Source organism: Aulonocara sp. 'chitande type north' Nkhata Bay, linkage group LG19 (assembly GCF_057382095.1).
Source record: "Aulonocara sp. 'chitande type north' Nkhata Bay isolate Kocher_YH1m ecotype deep benthic linkage group LG19, A_spYH_male_GT1.1, whole genome shotgun sequence".
Classification (NCBI taxonomy): Eukaryota; Metazoa; Chordata; class Actinopteri; order Cichliformes; family Cichlidae; genus Aulonocara; species Aulonocara sp. 'chitande type north' Nkhata Bay.
Genome location: NC_141362.1, coordinates 22344364 through 22363286, shown reverse-complemented (window position 1 = coordinate 22363286; position 18923 = coordinate 22344364). Strand labels below are relative to the sequence as shown.

General features: G+C 40.5%; 1 protein-coding gene across 1 annotated transcript; it reads right to left on the bottom strand.

Moving 5' to 3' along the window:
- Positions 1 to 3534: 3534 nt before the first annotated feature.
- tmem229b (transmembrane protein 229B) lies at positions 3535 to 18081 on the bottom strand. The gene is made up of 2 exons (XM_086275613.1): positions 17904 to 18081; positions 3535 to 6984 (listed from the first exon to the last, which is right to left on the bottom strand). Exon 2 carries the CDS (start codon positions 6930 to 6932, stop codon positions 6336 to 6338), a length of 597 nt encoding a protein of 198 aa, XP_086131739.1. The 5' UTR covers positions 6933 to 6984; positions 17904 to 18081; the 3' UTR covers positions 3535 to 6335.
- Between the last annotated feature and the right edge of the window lie 842 nt (positions 18082 to 18923).

Here is an 18923-nt window from a genome sequence, read left to right as displayed (position 1 = left end):
ATTGCTTGCATAATTAACCATGATCCTGATAACTGTGATAGAGGCATGCACTCAGAAACACGGAGTGTATAATCTAGGTCACTGCAATTTACACTCTAAAAATAGGCTAAAAATATAGTATTAAAAACAATAATGCTATAAGACTAAGGTTCTGTGTTACATTACATTTACTACTGTGATTTAGATGGAAATTTGCCCTGAAAACAGGAAATAGGTGCAGTGATTCACTGAAAGCTGTGCAAATATAAATGTGTATAAAGTATATAAGGTCAAATCAAAAAGGTTTGTGGATTTCAAATCAGCTTGAAAGTCAATATCTGGTATGATCTGTGACCATTATTCTTCCACACAGCCTGAACTCTCGCATTGTCATTTCTTTTAGTAGTGTTCAGAAATAGTTCTCCAGGTGTCTTGTAGGACAATCAAAGTTGGCATTTTTCTAGATTCAACTAGAGAAATGTGAACAAATTGTATGTTTTTGCAACAGGCTGCAAGTACTAGTACTAGTTGGTTGCTATGTTCTTAGGTGTAGACACAACACTGCTTTATGGTCCTGTTTTTATGCTTAAATGAGTCATAGGTCAGTGTTAAGTGGCTCAACAAACAAAAGGCATTCCTCTGAAAATGGTCAAGTACAACGACTGGACTAAAAATGAGTGAAAAGGAGTCCAAAGAAAAACTTCAAAAAACCTTTGGACAGCCTGGAGTACCACTGAGTTGATGTGTGTTTAAGGTCTCTTAACTGTAGACTGTAGGCTTGTGCTCTGCCATGAAAAGTCGTTTTAATTTGAATGTTTTTTTTTTTTAAACTTTTCATCACCTCACCTGCTTAATCATAACAACCTTGAAAAATGAAGAAAACCATGACGAATACCGGTCTCAGTCGTACGTGTTTATTTGTTGCTAATTTGCATATAGTTGGTGTTTGGGCATGTTAGCATGCTAAAGTTAGCATTCCGCTAACAAGCCAATCCGGTTGTTCAGTCTGACGTCACTAGCCGTGTCTGGACCTAAACTCTGCTGCAGGTCCATTTTGTTTATTTATGTTCCCCTTAATTTATTTTATTTTTTGTACTCACTTTTGTCTCACTGTCCTTGTCACTCTTTCTGTTCTTCATTGTACTACCACAATGTCATCTTTTATGTGATCCCTGTTTTACTTGACTGTATGTCTAAAATGTGATAAATAAAGTAAAAAAAAAAAAAATCCGCTGCAGGTCCATATATCAAACGATCACTATGGCATTACTGAGAGTAGAAAAACTGTCTAAATTCTTTCATCTTTAATAAAATGATCAGCGTTCTGCTCTACCAGGTATAACAATTGAGTTTAACATCCAGGCATCCATGAAAACGGAATTTATGACATTTAACGGAGTTAGAAGTTAGCAGGGAGTTAGCTCGCTAGCTTCTATCTAAATACAATATAGCATGTCCTGACTGCAGGGTTTTGGAAACAAATTAAAACGTACAGCTCTGCTATCACTTCCAGCATAAATGAAGACAGAAAACTAAACAGCAGTGACGTTTGTAGGGTTACTGAAGTTGGGCTAGCTGGTATATAATGATGTGCTACATGACCGCTAGTGATACAGCTATGTTATGGTAAATGGCCTGTATTTATATAGCGCTTTACTAGTCCCTAAGGACCCCAAAGCGCTTTACATATCCAGTCATCCACCCATTCACACACACTGGTGATGGCAAGCTACATTGTAGCCACCCTGGGGCGCACTGACAGAGGCGAGGCTGCCGGACACTGGCGCCACCGGACCCTCTGACCACCACCAGTAGGCAACGGGTGAAGTGTCTTGCCCAAGGACACAACGACCGAGACTGTCCAAGCCGGGGCTCGAACCGGCAACCTTCCGATTACAAGGCGAACTCCCAACTCTTGAGCCACAATCGCCCCTTTAGCATAATATAAACAAGCTAACTTTTTTCCCACTCGATAAAAGTTAACGTGAGTGTTCTCGGTGGTCAGGAACAAATGTAATCGCATGGCAGGATGCTGTAAAAGGACCAAACTTCAGCCAGGAGAACAACTGAGATAATCCATCCACAATACGAGGTTAGTCATTCATATACTGCTGCATGGGCTGGGCTGTAGTTACATCCTAAGGTTTTAAAAACTGAGCTTAAATAAATGATTAGCGGTAATAAAAGCCGAGGTAGGTCAACAGTGATCACTGACTGTTTTAGGAGCTTTTTGAGATTAAATAGAAGAAAATACATAACATTAAACATGTTAACAACACAAAAGCCATATTAAACGACTACTTTAGGCCCGGAAGTAGAATTCGTCACGTCATCACTTAACAATCGGATAGTCTTATTAAAGCATCCCTTTGCTGTCTCTCTATAGCAGGTACAAAACCAAGAAGGTTTTCCACAGAATACTCACCCTTATTCTACAGATTTTGAAGTATCCTGAAAAACTTTACTCATTCCCTGGATGGAAAATATTTCGCAAGATTAAAACTATATAAAAATAAAGACAATGACAGAGAGGAGGAGGGATAGCAGATAGTGAACCAGGAAGTGAAGAGGATTAGTAAGGAGGAAGTAGGGAAGCTATGAAGAGGATGAAAAACGGAAAGGTGGTTGACTCAAATGACATGCCTGTGGAGATATGGAGATTTCTGGGAGAGGGGGCAGTGGGCTTTCTAACCAGACTGTTTAAAAACAATCTTAGAAAGTGAGATAATGTTTGAGAAATAGAGAAATAGTGTACTGGTACAGAGTTTTTAAGAGTGAGATGATGTGCAGAGCTGCAATAACTACAGAGGGATAAAAGTGATGATACCATGAAGCTATGGGAAAGAGTTACTGATGCTGAGGATGTTGACGGTGAAGTATAGAGGTTAGAATAAATTACACTGTCTTTGTGGATCTAGAGAAAGAATGTGATTGTGTCTGCTACAGTTTCAGATGTGACCCTGTGAAAATCTTCCTGAAGGAAAGCACTAGAACATGTAGTGACCTAGAAGTTCTCACTCAGAGCACCAGTTACTCAATCACAGGGAAAGTTGCTCATCCCTTGAGGATATGAGCATTTTTGTAAAGCACGTTTGATGGCCTGCTCTGTGATTTCGCATAAGCAGCAATTAGCTCGATGTAAAGAAGTCAAATGTTCAAACAAAGACTTACACCTGCTTAATCTCAGACTGCAGATGTTTTCCAACGCTGAGGGGGGGTTTAATGTGTGCGCTGTTCCCCCCCCAAAAAAACCTTTTATATAAGTTTGTTTTATGTTCAAACTGTATGGATGTAAAACAACTAATTTCATCGTCCTATTTACTTTTAATTCTGGGTCTTTAGCCAAGCAGGAGAAAAGATTTAGTTGTATTACTTTTCAGGAGTAGCCATGACCTGATCCAGAGGGAAATCTCTGCTGTGAGCTACTGTACAGATATTCATTGTACCCCGAGGATGAACCCTGAAGAATCCAGAGTTGTCTTTGAGTGAAATGTGGGTAAATGTATACATTTTGTTGACATAGATCATTAAAAAAAGGTTCCATACAAACAAATATCAAGATCCAATAAATATATTTAATCCCAGCAACTGATAAATCATACATGAACAAAAAACAAAATGATTGATATACAGTACAGTGATTTCACTAAAAACCTGTACATTTCTTTTTTTGTTTGTTTCTTTAAAGCAACTGTTACAGTGCATGGGGGGCTAATAATCAGCAGGTTAAAATCTGAGTTTGACGAGATAATTTTTGCACTTGCACATGCACACTGGAGGTAAAAATACCAGAGTATCAACTTTAACACACTTTACATGCACACACAGAGACAGTGTCTCTGTACAACACCCTATGCACACTCAGCACGCCTTCATTCACATATTGCGGAGAATACACTTGCATTTTCTTGTAATTTCTTCCATTAAAGCAGTAGTACTAATTAGCTGCATACCATATTGTAGTTCATTGGATTTTAAAGAGAAGTTAAACATAGCTGGGGCATAGATTATATTGCTTTTAAGCCTTTTGAGTCACATATGAAATAAACATGTTAAAGTTAGATAAAAATGCCATGGGGTTAAAACCACAACATGTTTTTTTCACAAGTTTTTCTCTACACATTATAGTTTCCATTGTAGCATAATAAAAGTTGTTTTCAGTGTATCCACCGGGTGGCAGCACTTCATCCCAGCTTAGACAGTGAAGGGAAGCCACTGCATTTCAGTGACGCAACACAGATGAAGGTCACCGTTTTACAGAGTCCATCAGTTTCTAATAACTGCTCAAGTCTAAGTTGATCAAGCACAGTGTGTCTTTCCTGTAGAACATATACTTTTCAGCAATCATATTCTATATGACATGCTATCAGTATATGCTATCAGTCCTCCAGTACATTGAAATCAAAGTGAAGTGTTTTACCTCTTTTACATTTAAACAGTTAGCACCACATAGAAAGAATGCCATCGCTTCCTGCATATGGAGGCAAGTGTATGCACTTCTTGATCCTTCTACGTCTAGAACTACCATTATTCTGTGTGGGTTACCTGCTTTTAAGACATGAATGTTAAAAAGTGTCAGAGTTTTGAGCATTTTAACCTAGTTGCGCTGATAATACGGCTCCACTGATGCACTCTGCCTCACATGGAAACATCCAGCGTAATACCAAAGAGGTCAAATTACACATCATGAATTTATAAAACACATGAGCAACTAATTCCATTTTGGCTGAAAAGTGAGTGTTTCTTCAGTAAATTATTAACAAATTCTGCTGTGAACTTCCTCTCCTTCACTTAAGTCGGCAACAAAAACAACGGGGACAGAAATGGAAACCTAAAGACCAATAATTCGATGACTCTTTGTAAATAAAATAAAAAAGTTTTTTTCTTGGAATTCAATACTTCACCTTCGGTGTCCATCCATGAGATTCTCCATTCACAGGCTTCACTTGTTCAGCAAACATATTCATACGTGTGCACTGTAACTGGACAGGAAGGAGTATTGTGTTCCAGTGAATGACAGTTACATACATACATGAGGCATGTGTGGCCTCGACAACATTAAAGAAAACAAAATGCAGACAGCGAGCCGTGTGCACGTTTTTGAACAGCTGCAAAAAAAAAAAAAGCACATTACCGAGAAGCTTTGTGCTTTATGCTGATGGTCGTGACTCGTAACCATGACAGCAGAAAGGCGTCCCTGCATTTATTTAGTGCCATCATATAAGCTTGCAGACACACACACCTACAGTCACACACAGTGGCGGAGAAGCTGCCATGCAAGGCCATGACCTGCTCAACGGGAGCAGTTTGGGTATCAACGTCTCACTCAAGGACACTTCATCATGCAGTAAGGAGACAACAGGCAATCAACCCTGATAGCTGGTGGACCAGCTCCACCTTCTGAGCTACTGTCATTAACACACAAGCAGCAGACTGATTGTGGAGACACACAGTATGGCTGCTGAATGAGCTCTGTAAAAAAAATGTCACATTATATTGGAAGACAATTTTTTCATGCATTGTTTTTGTTTTTTGTTTTTTAGGCATTGTGGGTATTCTCTAACTGCAGAGAAACATTCGTCGTGACATAAGCTGACAGATGGCGCATTGCTTCCTGGGTGGACAGTATACTCTTAAGGTGTTGAATACAAGTATTTTATTTTGAAAGTTCAGTCACTGCTAACCACCTCACTCAGGCAAGCACATATATAGTGGTATCATACCAGCAGGCTGTTTCCTGTCACACGCAAAAGCTCCTTATTTTTAGCCGTGAATGACCTTTCAAAATAAAATGCTGGTATACAGCACCTTTATGGATCCTTTTGTAGCTACATTACTACAGTACTTTGAATAATACTAAAGGACAATATGTACATTTTAAAAAAGGACATTTCACAACCAAGCTACTTTTTACTATGATTTCTACACAGCAAGCATTCTGCTTTAATATAGACTGATGTGCCCCTGAAAAACATTAATAATGTATTTGTTCGTGAATTAATTCTTCCACAGGACAATCACACATACTCTTTGCAACAGTAGTTCTTTTACCCAAACACTGTGGGACAGGAGAGAGAGCCCTGATCTCCTTAAGGTCAAGCCCACATGGAAATGGGTGGTGCGTTATGAAATGCAGCAAACACAGCAGCATGTAGTTAACGGTACCCCTGTGTTAACAGTGTGTGATTTGGGCATTTAAAGCCCCAGTTAGGTGTTTGTTGTCTGGCTGTCTGCATACCAGCCCAGTCTGCACAGCTGTGTGTCTTCATCTCACACAGCTGAGGGGTAGGACTGCTTATGAAAAGGAGGGTCGGATTGGGCTGGTTTGGATTGTGTCATTCTATCAATTCCTTGATTCATTCTGCTTTAAGGTAGCCATTAGAATTATTTCCCATCCCTCTGCTCCTCTCTCTCCTTCTCCCACCCCCCACAGTTCCTCCATTCCCTCGGCCACCCCCAGCATCAGATTGATGGTTTGACCAACCATCCTCGGGCCCTTCATGAAAGCGCAGCCTCAGCGTTTTGCGGATGACGAGGCGCTCCACAATGAAGGATGCGCAGAACCAGGGCACCGCGTACTCAGCCGTGATCAGTCCCTTAAAGTTGTAGCGGAACTCAGAGTAGTCCCAAGGGCAGGCGTTGAATTGGCGCAGCAGCAGCCCCGTACCAAACTCCCACAGGTAGGTCCATAAAGTGTAGATGATGCAGCGCAGCAGCACGGGGCAGCGACCGCGCAGCTTTAGGTACATCTGCTCCACAATGAGGATGCAGGTGCCATAGATGAAGAGCGCCCATACACTGGTCACGCCAGGGAACTTCCAGTTGCAGTTGACCACAAACTCCCAGGCTGCAGTAAACATCACCTCACAGAAGTAACCATGGATGGCGTACAGGTACCAGCGTGACAGCGCTGTCAGAGGAACGGGAGCCTCTGGGGTTTCCGATGTCACCATCCTTCCTCCTCTCGCCTTCACACAGACTTTACTGTAGCAAAAAAACAAAGATCTGAAGGAAAAGGAGAGAAAGAAAGAGGCAGAAAGATGACAAGCAGGCAGCAAGACACTGGTCAGGATACATATTAATTCTAACAATTTTCAAGTTGTACTCTTTAGATTCTATTTATAGTTGGCATTCGTTCTGCTATAGTTATTCAATGTATTAACATCCATTTCTCGTTTTTATTGTTAGTGTCTCTTTCCATCATATCAGAGCTGTACTGACTTTTTGATCATGCAAACGTCAAGGTACGCAGGTTTTTGTGTAGGAAGGAGATAAATCAGTCGACCGGAGCAGCGGAACTATTGAGGAGTGGAGATTTGGATATTAATTAAAACAAGAGCGAAATGTGAAAGTGCAAAATGTTCAGGACAGAAACAGCTGCATAAAACTGATAACACAACTTCAGCTCTGCACAGACAGCATGCTAACACAAAGGTAGCAAAGAAGCATGCAGACTCTGGTCCAGCATCCAGAGCCTGTTCTTCAGTTGGTAACAAGGCAGCGATATCAGGCGTGTGACCTTCATTTCTATCTGCACATATTTTGAAAGTAGAATCGCTTTGAAAACTCTTTAGGCTTGTTTTCAAATTTGCTTTGTTTTTGTCCGTTTTGCGTTTATATTTAAAAACTAAAAAAGATCTTGTGTGTCCTCTTTAGGATAGAGATGTAATGGTGTGTGGGGCTGTAGCCTCAGGTTTATGTTGCTAACTGATAATTATGTGATAATGTATTTCAAGTAATATAATAATCAGTGTAACACATTATTTTCTCCGGCAAGTAATTACATAGTAATTACAGTAATTTGTAATATACTACAGGGTTTCTTTTTAGTGAAACTCCAACCCTGGGTGTGTTGAAAACTATTCACACATGTGTCTCCTGTACTGTTTGACTTTCTACATTCACACCTATTTTTCATTGCAACTTGACCACAGTGTGGAGGTAAGACAGCAGGGATTATATTGTTTTCCAGTTTCCTTTTCATTTGTTTATGAACTTGTCTGCACTCTTTATGAGTTTGGCCCCCAAAGAAACTCTATCAGTATCTTACTGGAGAGTCTGAAAACAACATACAACAACAAACATACATTACTTTTCCTGATTTTAAATATTACAGTTCCTGCCAACTTCTGAAGTAGTGATGACACAAGTGTAAGCTGTCTGGGGTCTACAGCTATTTGCGGTTATCTTTATTAACAACAGTTTGCCAGGACTGTAATCTTGGATTACAACTTTAATTGTAAATGGTACCAAGCCATAGTTCAATTAAGGACAAGGTGATGAAATAGTGTACTGACATCAGGAAGATTAAATTAGAGACTAGAGGGCTGCAGAGCACTTAAACTCTACGCCCTTCCCTCAGCTGATGCTATTTACTGAGTGACTGCGGGTGTTTCTTATGTAAGGTATAGCTTCATCATCTGACTACCTACATCATGTGCTCTTTTTCTAAATCCTGCAGCTTGACACACACACACAGGCTTTGGTATCAGGTATCAGAAGGCCCACGCAGGGCTAGATCCTTCCTCTATTTAAACACTGCACGTCCAATAAAAAAACACACAAAAGGAAAACAGCTCCATACTGGCAGGTTCAAGGACTACATAGTTTATAAGACCACTGTGTGTATATATCATCTGCTATACAATGTTTCCAGAGGAAACTGTGTCATAGTGGCAGTTATTATACAATAGCTCATAACCGGTCTGTTAAATACAAGCTCTGACAGAGGTTAGGAGTACAAAAGCTGGTTTGAAGAACAAAAGCTGATTTTTTGGGGCTATTTATTCCTTCAAAGGTTTGCTGGGGCCCAGAGTGAGTCCCTGGGGATTAACACATTTCTCCCAAACAAGAAACAAGGGTTTCATGTGAGGAACTGGGCCACAGCGATGGACCAACTGACCTCCCTAAACCCTTTATACCATCTTTTTGTGGCTCCCTGGGAAATACTCTCCTTCTCATCCCTTCCAGCATGACTGGGTCAGCCAATAGTTGTCAAATATTGTGAGCACAAGCTTTAGCCTTTTGCAAGAACTGGTTCCCGTTAAAGGGTTTACTGCATCAGAACAGCTCCTTGTGACCTTTATGAAAATAATCAAGTAAATTTCCCTTTAGCGCCTGAAAGATAAGGACATTAATGAAATCTTAGCACTTATCCTTAAAGTGGAAAAAACACTGAAGATTCAACACATTCTCACGTTCAGGGTTCTGAAATGACACTGACCTATCGAACATGTAGCGAGTGAATGGTGCTGATGGGTATATGTTATTTGGATGGAGCCAGGCTAGCAGGTTCCACTTCTTTCCACTCTTTGTGCTGAGTATGCTGACTTGATTCAAGCTTAAGCCGTATAGCGGGGTGGGCAACTCCAGGCCTCGAGGGCTGGTGTCCTGCAGGTTTTAGATGTGTCCTTGATCCAACACAGCTGATTCAAACGGCTAAATGACCTCCTCATCATGTCCTGAAGTTCTCTAGAGGCCTGGTAAGGAACTGATCATGTGATTCAGATGTGCTGACCCAAGGTGATATCTAAAACCTGCAGTACACCGGCACTCGAGGCCTGGAGTTGCCCACCTCTGCCATATAGTCTGTGATCAGACATGAGTCGAATGGATCTTCTAATCTCACTCTCGACGTGATAGTGACTTTACCAAAATGTTAAATGTAAAGTGCTATGTTGCACTGTATTCACAGACTATGTGTGCAGGATTAGAGATGACCACTTGGTCTGAAAAAATGCACCATTGCCCAAGTGCACAAACTTGCATTATTTTTAATAACCAGCAGGGGGCAATACCTGCAGATGAAGCCTATGATAATAGGCTTCCTAATGCTATATTGACTTACTTTCTCAGTAGAGCAGACAGGGGTAAGGTGAGAGCAAGATGAGTATGCCTCCTATCTGTCTCCTTCCAAGAGAAACGAGACAGATAGTCCATGGCACCACCTATACCTGACACTTGACCCAGTTTACTTTCCATGTAATTTACAGCTTTTCCTTCTAAAACACTTCAAAACAAAAGTCATCCTTCAGGAGTGGGTTAAATACCTGTATACATACAGTGGTTAGCTTAATGCATTTTATTCATAGCATCACGTAGTGTAATCAGGCACTCATGAACCTATATCCAAAAAGGATTTAAAATCAATTCTGCGTGAGATGACCAAATCACAAAAGTATTGCATACTGTATATATATATCCCACTGTGGCCAAAGCACATGCCCATGTTTTCTCTGTATTATTGTTGGGTCTTTAAACTAAAATGTAACACGCCTTGTTGCGATTTGGTGCTATATAAATAAAACTGAATTAAATTGAAATGAATTATTCTACTGTCAAGAGGATGAGGGAACATTCAGTAAAGATGCTGTTATTAAGAAACCTTGACTTTCTGGTCTGAATATATTAGAACTTATAAAAAAATATGATAGCACTAATCTTTACCACTGGTGACTGGTTTTTATTGGATTTAAGATTTGTGGCCACTGCTGATACCTTTAAAAAGAAGCTTAAGACCCACTTTTGCAGGCTTGCTTTTATTTAGTTTGATCTATTTATGCCATTTATACCACACATGGGGGAACCTGGATACTAAGGTTTATTGATGAATGCGGGTATAAGTAGCAGGATGAATTCTGTGTGTACAGGAATATACACTCTGCTCAGATTTAGCCAAATGCTGCAAAACTGATCAGACTGTGCTTCACTGGGCAAATAAATAATGACTCAAAGCAAAGTGCAAAAAGCAACATAAGTTTGCAACTTGTCCATTGGCTCTGGGCTTCAGGCAGGCATTGGCTGTGAAAGATTTGCATCCAAATTGAATCTTATTGAAGATTCTGAAAATGAGGCACTATGCATGAAGATGGATGTAAATCTTTATACTTTTGTTAAAGCTCTTGAATAAAAGCTGAGATCATATTTTTATAGAATGTATGTAGAGGAAAATTTTTTACAAATGTGACATAAACACATGGACCTAAATGTAAATCGTGGTCCTATTTAAAATAAAATTCGCAGGATTTCTTTGAGATATTTTTACTTTCTCACTGAAAAGTCAGCATAATAAGACCACATCCTCAGTTTCTCAGTTGATCCCCCTCCCACTTATGGTAGAGGGGGAAATAAAGAACAAGGCTGTGGTGATGGTCAAAATGTTGAACTGAAAATGGCCTTAAAAGAGTTCACAAACTAATAAGCTTCCCATTCTCACTCGAGTATCACATGCCTTAATTCTATTCCCACACTTTCTTCTTTCAGTTCAGTTCCCCCTTCTCTCTTCTCTCTTTTTTTTTTTTTTTGCTTCACTGACAGCAGTCTCATGCCCACTAAGCCGCTAATGACGAAAAATATGTGAGACGACATTCAGCCGTCTAACCCTGGACTTTGTGCCAAAGGGCCTGTAGATATATTCGGGGGTGAAAGAAAAGGCTTAAAATGATTAGTAGAGTAGTGCAGCAAACATGACTTGCTCTTAGCTTTATATAAAAAGAAATCATTTTCATTGAAAGTACTGAAAATATGTGGGTTGTTTCTTTCTCTTCAGTAGGTTCCTGTCTCTTGGAAATATATAACAGGGACGTTAATATTATCAGACTCGCTGAAATATTCAGCCGCTCAACCCGTTCTTTACACTACATTTTAGAGAGTTATCACAAAGATAAGATTACAATGGAAATTCTCTGATTGTTTACTGTGCAATACTTGCTTATGCAGTTTCGTAATAGTGCAATCCTTTTTCTTTGTTTTTTGTACCATATTGTGATGAACGTGGGGAACATCCTCATCCACCTTCACTACCTCTGCTCCATGTAGCCTCACTGTTACACCTGCCTACCGCTAATTCACACACAGCTTCTACTGAGCTTGATTTCTCACACTTGCACATACTTCTCTGCCACTCCTGACTTCCTCATGCAGTACCACAGTTTCTCTCTTGACATCCTATCTTATGCGTTCTCTAGGAAGCATATGATGGCGCCCTCCCACCAGTGTGTCATTTGGCACACCATGACAAAGAATACCCAGGACTTTTGAGTAGCTATAATGATATATCAGATGAGAATGGGACAACATTCCCTCCCAGACATCCTACAACTGGTCTCTTCAGTTCGCAGATGATTATGTTGAAACAAGAAAGAAACATGAGATGTTACACAGATATGGCCTAACCTTTGTGAGACATGTTGCTGTCATCAAATTCAAAATGAGCTAGTATTTTTTTTTTCCTCAAAAGCTTTTCTGGAATTGAAAACATTAAACTATGACATGAAAAAAAAACTTATTTGGTTCAATCTTTTGTTACTTTGTTCATTTGAATCAATTTTAAATTTGGTGTCTGGTATCCCTAAAATCGCAGGGAGGTTGTTTTATTATACGTTGAATGTTAACACTGGACACCACAGACATTGCTACCTGACCTTTTTGCTCCACTTTTGCTTTTTAAGGCAAACAGTGGGGGGGCTGATGGGAAATCGGGGGAGAGTTACTGGTGATGACACATACAAAGCTCCCTTGCTGGTTGATGTGATTACATTGTCAGCATCTTAAAAGCTGACAGGACACCTCTGCTCCCTCCTTTAAATGTGTGTGCGTGTAGGAATATCTATTGACTTGTTGCCTCAGCATGACACAGTTCACACACTGGGTGCTATTTGATTCTGCTGCTGTTGCAGTCGTTGTAGGATATCGCCCACCAACCCGCAACCCCAACGGTTCTCTCATCGGGCCAAAGTATTGACCAGCAGGACTCTTTCCAGCTCCTGCTGCTGGGACCCGCATCGCCGTTGCACTCTATTGAGCCCCGCGACGGGACATCACAGTCTGATGGTGATCAGAATGGCAGATGTGATGGAGCTGCCTGCTTTGTAAACCTCAGTATGACCATGGGGAGACACAACACAGGCAGGGTGCTCTCTGAACTGAAAGAGGGGGAAGTGATTAAGAGGGGTTTGCCTGAGGACACGAGGGTAAACACCAGCCATGTGTGAGCTTTTAAATGAAAAAAAGCTGAGGGTCTGGTTGAAAACAAGGGTGTCAAGTCTCTGAGATGCATCTCTTGACAGCAGTGAAAAAACAGAAGAACGGCACAAATAAAACACACCAAATGAGAATTCAGCCAAAGTCAATTTGAAAAAGAAAAGATACACACAGATACCTTTACATTGCTAACAGTATGCTGACAGCTGTGAACTCTGACACCATATCAGAAACACACCACGTTGCAGCACAGGATAATCCCTTCATGCACTATATATCTCCCCGTGGCACGGATCCCAGGCCTATGCAGACTTTTAGAAGGTCACTTTTTGAAGGCTGCAGTGGAGTGTATAGAAACCAGCAATATCCATTGCAGCTAAGCGTCAGTCACCAAGGTGACCTAACCACTGCTTCATCTCCACTGATGGAAACAGCACTGCAGGCGACATGCCCTTGATGTAATCAACTTGAAAATACTGACGCTTTAAAGCAAATGTATTTATGTTTTGTGCCTTCTTCTGCTGAAATACACCAGTCAGAATTGCAATGAGCACACATGATTAGCCACTGGTGCTAAAAATCCAAACAAGTTCCAGCTTCTTAAGTGAGATTTTCTAAATGATTATTAGCCCGTTAATTCCCCAAGAGTGTACAGAATGCTGCTAGTTCTATGACTGGGAATCTGTAGGACTGCTGTCCCTTCCTTGATCACCATTAGCTGATCCTGGTCAATACTGCTTTTTTAGAAGCACGATGAGCAAGCGGCAAGAAGTGTGTGTTTAACAGGGCCTACGTAAAAATGTCCGATAAGAGTTAGGGGTGAAAGAAGGGGGATGGGAAAACCTACTGAGGTATTGCAAAATAAACTGATCCCAAATGATTCCAGAAGGCAGGTCGATTACCCCTGAAACAACAAACTGTCACTCTCCTAAATATCACATCTACCTTTTCTGTAAGATGAAGCAAATAAAAGTTCCAAAACACGCTCAACAAGCCACATCTATGTGGACTGATCTATTTACAGCTGATACCAGTGCCTGCACTTAAAAGGCAGTGTATAAAACCTGGCATCAGTAAGACAAGTGCAGCCTCATCTGGAGCATCTTCAACAACTGTTGCTGCTAATGGTGAAAACCACAAACTTGTTTCACCACTTGAGGCAAAAAAGTACAAACAGGCTGCAGAGGAGATATTAACAGCTGGTGATGTAAAAATATGACTGATATATATTATATCATGATATATATTATATATATTGATATATATATATTGATATAATATATATATTGATATAATATATATTTATATATTGATATAATATAATTGACATGATTATATATATATATATATCATGATATATATTATAAACATATTATTTATTACATATTACATAACATATTATTTATATGTTTATATATAAACAAATAATAAACAAATAATATATAAACATATTATTTATATGTTTATATAAACATATTGTTTATAAATATTAGAAACAAATGAAAACAGATGGAATTACGAGACAATGATACCTCGATGCTAAAGACAAAGACACACTTCTCCCTCCTTCCTTCACAGCATCCCCCTAATTCCAGAGATTCCCCGGGGGCACGTAAAGTATCCGAGCTGCTGATAGAGCGGGAGAGACGCCACGAGGACTAAAAGCCTGGACACAGCAGTGCCAACAGAGGCTCATATAACTTTATAGTAGGCATTCTTTCTATATCTGCAAGGTGAAAGCCTGAACAAAACAAACAGAGCGGTGGGGGAGGAGTGCACTCAATAAACCGAGTGGTATGAACGCTGAAGGGTTCATTCTCACTGATAGAAACAAATATACCTGATTACCTCTCAATGACCTGATGAAGACTGCAATGAAGACTTTATTACACAAATCAGGTATTACTCAGATTTGTTGATAGAAAACTTTTTTTAAAGAAGAAAAGGTGTTTTTTTCTATATAAGGATGTTTGGTTGCTGCAGTGTTTAGATATGTCTCCAGGGTCGCCTCTTTAAGTTATAGTTCCTGAAATTCATTAAATTGACAGTTACATTCTCGATTATATAAGCTTACAGTTATTCTGAATGGCCACACATAAAACGGGAACACAGAGTGCAGACTCTCCTGTAAAAGCACTTGCAGTGTTTCATTCAGTTGTACTCCTGGAAAGTGACAGAAATAGCTGAGGAGCGTCATGAATGAAACAGGAGAGCCTGACAAGAGGAGTGACTTCAACTCTTTACTGCTTTCTCAGCTCATGCGGTGACGTGGGATTTCCAAAGTTATCTGGCAATCAACGCACAGTGCAGAGGAAGCGTACTCTGTGCTGCTGGTAGGAATAACATTACGGAGAATGATGTCTAAAGATAAGTGTGTTCGGGTATCCCGGAGGATGGAAATGCACTGGGTTGTTTTCTGTATAGTTAAACTGCATGTCCTTCTGTCATTCTTCTTCTCTGCCAGCTTATATGTCAGTTTATCATCGTTCCTTATTACCCAATAAATATCTTAAGAATTACCCTTCACAATCCCGAAAATACTCTCATATTGTTTTCACAACCTTCCTCCAATCACATTCATTCCAGCTCTTGAGCTTTTTGCAATTTAGTAAGAGGCCCTGAGATATTGGAGCTAAGCCCTCTATCCAGGGTAGCATAGGGGTCATGGACCATAGATTAGAAATCGTGGAGCAGCTGTAAAGAAAGCAGGAGATTTACTGACATGGTCATCATGCTGCAATGGAGAGTAATGTCTATAATGGAGGGGTGCAGGCGCATGTTAATCTTCTATCAGACAGCTTCGTAATCAATCTTTGACAGCGCATAATTGAGATTGGTCTCGGTGCACAGGTTTTAGAAGGGAAGAGATCTTTGAAAAACAAAAGAAGCTGAGTGCTGGACTGGCACCTGCTCTGATCAGAGTTTAATACTTGAGTTTTTTTAAAACCTTAAACTCCGTAAATCAAGATGTATCCAATAATGATAAACATGACACTAATGTGCTTAGTCCAGAACACAAAGACAACTTAATGGAAACGCACGTTTTTCACCAGCATATACCAAAGTGCATAAGTGCAAATACAGAATGAACCCATGCCTTGCTCCTCTTTTGTGCATGTATTATAGATGCCTCTACGTGGATGTAATTTGCGATCAATATCTTCAGTTCTCTTGCTCAGTGGTGGTTCTTTTTAACTAATTGAAGAGTTTTAACGCAACCCTAAAAATATAAACTTACACTTAGCGGCCACATCATTAGGTATATCTGTTCAACCGTTCGTAAACACAAATATCCAATCAGCCATCACATGACAGCAATAATGGAAGTAGACATGGTCAAGACGATCTTTTGAAGTTCAAAGTGAGTATCAGAATGGTTGTTGATGCCAGTATTTCAGAAACTGTTCATCTATTTTTCTGCGCAACCATCTCTGGGGTTTACAGTGACAGTTGTATGAAAAAGAGAAAATGTCCAGTGAACAGCAGTTCTCAAATAACCCCTGTAGCAGAAGACCACCCCAGCGGCCACTTTGGCCAGCTAAGAACATTAAACGAAGGCTAAAGTTTGCACAGGCTCACCAAAACTGGACAACAGAAGGCTGGAAACTGCTGCCTGGTCTGATGAGTGTTCATTTCTGCTAAGACATTTACATGGTAGGCTCAGGATTCACGGAAACAACACGAAAGCATGGATCCATCCTGCTTCGTGGATGACCAGTGGAAAAAATATAAAGTGAAACTAGGTTAAATGAACTTTACTGAGTGGTGAAAATGACAACAACAACAAAAACACTGACACTGCTGTGCTGGTGTTGACTGAAATTCACTTTTTTTATTGTCTTTAAAAAATGTGGGGCTGTGACGTTTCCTTCACGCGTCTTAAAAAGCCTGATAACTCAAGAGGTTAGCAATTCATATATGTGTATGAAAACAGGTAACAGGTCCATTTGTACAGCTACGTTAATTTAGATGCCCACACGCTGATAAATGCAGTTTTTTCAAGCATTTGCATTTATATTAACGGGTCATTCGGGGAATCCTCACTGTGAAATCTAGTGAATGGCTTATAAATAGGTCCAAAATGTCAATAGAGTCAGTGTAAAAGGCTGAGGCGGGATATAGGCTACAGAGGCTGCAGCAGCAGGGATTATCTCACCCCAAATGATAGTGAACTGCAGGCCTTACATGGAATAAATCAATGAGGGATTTTGAAAATCCAAACCCCATATGGCACCGTGTTTCTGTAAAAACACATCCTACAGTGTGACCATGATCCAGAAGAGAAGTCATGACAGAAAAGAATCGCTTGTCTACTTGTAATTAGATGTCCAAAGTCATCTTATCCTGTCCCTGGAAAACTACGGGCCACTGCGCAGGCCCGGCTGCCGAGACTCCGCTGCAGCATCACGCCTCCATCCTACTGAGCAGTGCGGTATGGTTATCCTTGACAAATAATAATTAAAAAGGCCAGATTCAAAACAGAGAGGGTTTGAAAACACTTGCTTTCCTCTGACAAAGCCTCCGCGTAATGAAAAAGACACACTTATACGCGCAGGCTGCTTTTATAATGCGCTCGTGTACGCTTACATATCCTTATTTTAACAGGTGCCAACAGCCTAACTGTGCACAAAACATGTTAAGTGATGACCAGTTTTGACACAGGATGTCCAGCTGTTTTTTCCAGCCTCGGTGTACTAAATTTGCGGCACGGTTAACAGAAACGCGGCTGCACAACTATCAACTTGCAAGGAAACACTCATTAGTAACAAGCGGGTGAAATTCCCACGGTTGGATACATTACAAAAACCTGCAAAATAATAACTAGGGAGCCTCACGAATACTTGTTTTGATCATGGCTATTTCTACTAAATCCTAACATGTTGGCTACATGTCGCTGAGCTCCAGCACACCGACGTGAATCATCGTCTGTGCATTTCGTTTACCTTTCGGCTGAGCTCTGCGGTGTCCCTCAGCACACAAGCCGGACGATCAAATGCATCTCCCCCGGAGAGATTGTCCTGGTTGTGTCCGCTTCCTGCCGCTCATCTGCTGTCCCCGGCTTCTCCTCCACGGTGTCTCTACTGTCCGATGAAAATTGACACATTTTACTTCACTGCAGCAGCAGCGGCACCAGCAGCACATGCTCAGACAGACTCACGCAGTTCTTGCATCTTTTGGTTAACCGTTTCTGCACCGGAGCTCAGCGTGTGCGTGGCTTCAGGTTGTTTATTATTGGGCTGGAAGTCAGGTGGAAGCCCTCTCATTCAGGTAATGTAGTGTGAAGTCACAGGACGGAAGAAAACCATACACACACGCCCAGTTGGACAATGAATGGCCTACTTTAACAATTTAACTGTGTTAACCTATATGTAAACAACACAGGTAAAGACTTTTATGAAGGAATAGTTCTGCAAACACTGACTTGGAATAATAGATCGACATTTCCGAGGTTTAGTCCTGACTTTCACTGAAGTTGGATTAAAAGTTTTAAATGCAGTTTTGTTCTTGATATCCATACCCTGGCAAAATACTTGAAGAGTCACGCTTTTATGCTTGCCCACCATTTTCAAATCCTACATTATAGCAGGTCTCACTATTATCTTATAAAAACCTTCCATTTCACTGTTGCTGCTATCTGTCTGTCACAAATTAGGCTTGACAGTAGTCTCCACCCTGTCTGCACTCACTTCTACACCTCTCTTCTGCATCCTCCATTGCTTATTTAAACCCAGTTATTTAAACTCATCTACCTTCACCGCCTCCTTCATTGTCTCCTTCTCATTCACACACATATATTCTGTCTTGCTTCTACTTCTACTTTTTCCACTTTTCTCTAGAGCATACCTCCACCTCTCCAGGATTTCCTCCAGCTGCTTCCTATTCTCAATACAGATGACAAAGTCATCTGCAAACACCATAGTCCACAGAGACTCCTGCTTTCCCTCCATTTGTCCATCATCACT

Coding starts and splice junctions, on each gene's coding strand:
- tmem229b (XM_086275613.1), bottom strand. CDS start 6,932: ATGGTGACATCGGAAACCCCAGAGGCTCCCGTTCCTCTGACAGCGCTG.